This window comes from Neoarius graeffei, chromosome 9, assembly GCF_027579695.1.
Source record: "Neoarius graeffei isolate fNeoGra1 chromosome 9, fNeoGra1.pri, whole genome shotgun sequence".
Classification (NCBI taxonomy): Eukaryota; Metazoa; Chordata; class Actinopteri; order Siluriformes; family Ariidae; genus Neoarius; species Neoarius graeffei.
Window position 1 is genome coordinate 29730090 of NC_083577.1, and position 5400 is coordinate 29735489.

The 5400-nt window shown below is 40.9% G+C and overlaps 1 protein-coding gene across 1 annotated transcript; it reads left to right on the top strand.

Moving 5' to 3' along the window:
- The first annotated feature begins 1507 nt into the window (after positions 1-1507).
- On the top strand, positions 1508-4717 carry LOC132892133 (E3 ubiquitin-protein ligase TRIM39-like). Its single transcript, XM_060930528.1, has 6 exons — positions 1508-1906; positions 2060-2155; positions 2248-2478; positions 2607-2629; positions 2716-2834; positions 4194-4717. Exons 1-6 carry the CDS (start codon positions 1508-1510, stop codon positions 4715-4717), a joined length of 1392 nt encoding a protein of 463 aa, XP_060786511.1.
- The last annotated feature ends 683 nt before the right edge of the window (positions 4718-5400 follow it).

The window sequence follows — 5400 nt, forward strand, 5'->3', positions numbered from 1 at the left end:
GAGTCTGTTACATGACCACGGTTTTTCAAAGTACTCCTGAGCCCATGTGGCTGTATTTGTCATATTAGCATGACAGTTTCCCAGGCAGTGCCGCCTGAGGGCTCGAAGGTCATTCAGCAGTGGTTTCCGACCTCGCCCTTTATGCACTGTGATGTCTCCAAATTCCCTAAAACCTTTCAAAATGTTATGTACTGTTGTTTTTGAAAGAGCTAAATTCTCTGTAATCTTGCATTGAGACTTTTTTTTTTAATAACTAGCAATTCTCTCTCAAATTTTGGCACAAAGAGTGAGCCACAACCCATCCTTGCTTGCAAAGACTGAGCTTTTGGTGCTGCTCATTTTATACCCAATCATGTTACCCATTAAGCTCCTTATTGTGAAATCTTCCTAAATGGTGTGAATTGAATATCCTATAAACTTTTCAGTCTTATTTTGCCTCCATCCCAACTTTTCTTAATGTGTTGCAGGCATCAAATTCGAACTTCATTTATATTTACAAAATACAATTAAGTTTGTCAGTAAAACTATTGAAAATATTTTTTGTGCTTTTGTCAGTTAAATAAAGATGCACGTGAATTAACAAATCAGATTTTTTTTATTGCATTTTGGGCTATATCCCTACTTTTCTGGAAACAAAGTTTGTATTTTTTTTTAAATGTGAAAAATGTTACAACTGACCCCCTTCTATAAAACGGTTAATGCAACAAAATATCAGAAAATATTATACAAATATGATGAATATCATTTGCCATTCAATATTGGTAAATATTTTCCATTTATGATCATCAACATCTTGCATCAGTTGTAGCACTACAGGATTTGCATCAACTGTGTTATGTAGAGTAAATATTATTAAAAACTATAAACTCAGTACAGTATGTGACTATTTGCCATTGCGCTGTTTCCTGTGGGTGTCTTTCTTATTCAAGTCTGAGGATAAGGTGCAGTATCATTTGCTGTTTATAAGAGCTTATAACTCTTCTGACTGAGCTCCAGTTCATCCCACTGATGATTAGAGCATTCTGGGTCTTGTGTCTGAAACTGCAAGATCGACTTTAAATGATTCCAGAAGTGAAACATTATTTTCAGTTCAGAAGAGTGAAATTCATCACTGGATAAATTTGCACCAAAATTACAGTTAATTCTCAGTGCTTAAACATAAGTAAGTGCCGTGTGCTGCTTCTGATGTAGCTGAGGAGTGTAACAGGTCATAATGTGTCTCTCGAAAACTCCTCCTATTAAGGAAGTGCCAAGTCTGATACGACTGAAGTCCTTCATTAACAGCCTGCAGTGTTCTGCTCTGGTGAGTTGAGATTTATTCTCAGTTTAGGGAGAAATCTGAGTCTCGTTTTCAGCACAGTGAAAGGAAGTGATGAAAAACTGAACCTACAAAGTCATCTATTTAGCTTTAAAGAATCCTGAAATCAGGGTGTGATTACTTTTCACAGAAGTGACAGTGAAACTCTGAGCATTTGGACGAGAGAGAACAACAACAGCAGCAAAAGAAATGGCTTCTAATTTTTCAGAGGAGGATTTCTCCTGTCCTGTGTGCTGTGAAATCTTCAAGGATCCTGTTGTTCTGCACTGCAGTCACAGTGTGTGTAAAGTGTGTTTGCAGCAGTTCTGGGAGACCAAAGGATCCAGAGAATGTCCTCTTTGTAGGAGTAAGTCGTCTGTGGCTCAGCCTCCCATAAACCTGTCCTTAAAGAACCTGTGTGAGACTTTCTTACAGGAGAGAAGTCAGAGATCTTCATCAGGGTCTGAAACAGTCTGCAGTCTGCACAGTGAGAAACTCAAACTCTTCTGTCTGGATCATCAACAGCCGGTGTGTTTGGTGTGTCGAGATTCAGGAAAACACACCAACCACAAATTCTGCCCCATTTATGAGGCAGTAACAGACTGTAAGGTAAATAAAACGTACATATGAACTCATGGGTCACATGTCAACAAATGCTGCTATTCATAATCATGACAATTATTTTGTAATCAATTTAGTTCATCTGAGTTCAAATAATATCTAAAACACAGAGACTCCATGCAGCGTGTTAATTTATTTCAGGAGAAGCTCAAAACTGCACTGGAACCCCTACAGGAGAAACTGAATGTCTTTAAAGACTGTAAACTGAACTGGAGTCAGACTGCAGAACATATAAAGGTTAGAATCAATAACATGGGTTTGATATTATAATTGTATTTTGTTTCATTGCATATTCAGTTATGTTTCATTTGATTTTCTCTTCACTGTAGATTCAGGCCCAACACACAGAGCATCAGATTCAGGAGGAGTTTGAGAAGCTTCACCAGTTTCTACGAGATGAAGAGGGAGTCAGGATCACTGCACTGAGAGAGGAAGAGGAGCAGAAGAGTCAGATGATGAAGGAGAAGACTGAGAAGCTGAGCAAAGACATATCATCTCTTTCAGACACAATCGGAGCCGTAGAAGAGGAGATGAGAGCTGAAGACGTTTCACTGCTACAAGTGAGGGTCATTTAGTCAGTATTTATACTGTGAGAAAATAAAACTTCTTTCCATCATCAGAAATGTCACATTTCTGTGGTGTAAAAATGTAAATCATATCCACTGATATTTGCTTTGTTGTTTTACAGAACTACAAGGCCACAGCGAAAAGGTGAGTGATGTGCTTCCTGTCTCTCTCATTCTCTGTGTTTCTGAATCCAAACCCACAGCAACACTGACTCCTGAATGTTTTTGCAGAGCCCAGAGCACACTGCAGCATCCAGAGGAGCTTTCAGGAGCACTGATCCATGTGGCAAAACATCTGGCCAACCTGCAGTTCAGAGTCTGGGAGAAGATGCAGTACACCGTCCAATACAGTAAGACATTGGCTTAGGTTTGGTATTAACATTGGTGGGGACATAAACCCAATGCCAACCCCCAGTGGTGCCAACTTCAGGTCAACATTATAGAGTCACAATATTTTGCTCTGTTGTGTTCCACCAAAAGAGTATCCATCATCTCTCCAAAGTCCAGACTTTTAAAATTTGAAGTTTAGAACTGTAATAATTAATGAATAATAATAATAATATGCAGTTCATTCGGCAGCATGGTGGTGTTGTGGTTAGCACTGTCGCTTCACAGCAAGAAGGTCCTGGGTTCAAGCCCAGCCGCCAGCGGGGGCCTTTCTGTGTGTTGTGTGCATGTTCTCCCCATGTCTGCGTGGGTTTCCTCCAGGTGCTCTGGTTTCCCCCCACAGTCCAAAGACATGCAGGTTAGGCTAATTGGTGGCTCTAAATTGACCGTAGGTGTGAATGTGAGTGTGAATGGTTGTTTGTCTCTGTGCCAGCCCTGTAGAACAGGATAAGCGGCTACAGATAATGGATGGATGGATGCAATTCATTTGATTAATTGCAAATCTTGCATGTGATGATTAACTCATTCTACCAATTTGCAAATGTGTTTTACAAGCGAATAACGCATTGACTGTTGGGAGGGTGTATGTTCCTTTCCCTCATAAATGGAAGTAAAACACATCCGGAGCCTTAAACATTGCGTTCCATGAGGCTGGCAGGGGGAGTTGGCTCTCTTCTGTGGGATCTTTCACTAGTTTTAGAATGCTAGTTTAAGCTGATATGTGATTGATCTAATGGTGAAACAGGACGAGGGCTCGAGAACCTTTTTGACACGTTGAAAGGTTACAATTTTACTTGGCAATAGAATGTATCTGAATTCTGATTGGTTGTTTTATCTGAATTCTGATTGGTTGTTGTATCTGAATTCTGATTGGTTGTTGTTGTATTATTGCCCTTCTGTTGTCTTCTTGAGCCCAGAGCGGGGGGTGGGGGGGTGGTGGGGGGGAGTGACAGGGTTCTACAGAGAAAAGTTTTTGCCCCCGCTTTCAAATGAAGCCCCTCGAGAACCAATCAGTTCAGCGGATGTGTGTTCTCGGTATGGGACATTTCAAAAGAGAGGTGGGAGGAACCAAACATTTCTGATCCAGAAGGCGGAGGCTGTTTTGCTTATTACATGAAAATGTTTGAGAGCGAATATTCATGAGCGAATTTTGCATGCTGTTTCGCCCAGTGGAAACCTACAGGAACCATTTGTGTACCGCAAATTTTTTTTTTTCTTCAATCAGAAATATCGGTCGGGACATGCCCATACCGTCCATACCCAATTCTACACCTATGCAGTAAGACTCTTAATTCTGTGTGTGTGTGTGTGTGTGTTTTCAGCACCTGTAACTCTGGACCCCAACACTGCTCATCCTGTGCTCATTGTATCTGATGATCTGAAAAGTGTGAGACACAGCGATGAGGAACAGAAACTTCCTGATAATCCAGAGAGATTTGATAAATATCGGTGGATCCTGGGATCTGAGGGCTTTAACTCAGGGACACACTGCTGGGATGTGGAAGTTGGAGACGGTGCAGGGTGGAGTGTGGGTGTGATGACAGAATCTGCTCAGAGGAAGGGGGAGATATTCTCCAGAAGTGGAATCTGGTTTGTGGAGTATTATGATGATGATGGTAAATATTTTGCAGTTTCTACACCATATACAGCCACTCAGCTCTCAGTAGCACAGAAACTCCAGAGGATCAGAGTGAAGCTGGACTGGGACAGAGGAAAACTGTCATTCTCTGACCCTCTCACTAACACACCCTTACACACTTTCACACACACATTTACTGATAAATTACTGCCATTCCTACATGTTTATGGTTCCATAAAGATCCTCCCACTTGAGTGCCAACATTGAGCAAAACAGCTGATAAGATATCGCAGACTGACCCATTTCCAAATATCAACAATACCTCTGCAAAGTCAAAACAATCATCCATGCAAGTACGGCATGGATGCTTCACCAAGGACACACAGCCATCTGGGGCAGACTGTCAAGAACCATCTGGGGCAGACTGCCAAGGACACCCAAATAAAGACACCCAAATTTATTTTGCTCTATCACCTAATGATTATGCCCCCCTTGAATGTCTCTACCAGTGTATCGACCAAATCAACAACTAGATGTCACAATTTTCTTCAGCTGAACACAGATAAAACAGAAGTAATTCTATTTGGGGAAAAAAGATGAAAGACTCAGGATTACCACTATTCTTGACACAAAGGGGATTAAAACAAAAGATATGGTTAAAAATCTTGGTGTTTTCATTGACAGCGAGCTAAACTTTGACAGTCACATGAAAGCAATCACTAAATCAGCATTTTATCACCTAAAAAACATTTCCAAACTAAGAGGACTTGGGTCAAAAAATGATCTGGAAAAACTTATACATGCCTTCATCTCTAGTAGGGTTGATTACTGCAATGGCCTTTTCACAGGCCTGCCAAAAAAGACCATCAGACGACTTCAGTTGATTCAAAATGCAGCGGCGAGGGTTCTCACACGAACAAAAAGTACTGAGCACATTACTCCAATTCTAA

Coding starts and splice junctions, on each gene's coding strand:
- LOC132892133 (XM_060930528.1), top strand. CDS start 1,508: ATGGCTTCTAATTTTTCAGAGGAGGATTTCTCCTGTCCTGTGTGCTGT. Junction 1,907..2,059: donor AGGCAGTAACAGACTGTAAG/GTAAATAAAACG, acceptor AATTTATTTCAG/GAGAAGCTCAAAACTGCACT. Junction 2,835..4,193: donor GCAGTACACCGTCCAATACA/GTAAGACATTGG, acceptor GTGTGTTTTCAG/CACCTGTAACTCTGGACCCC.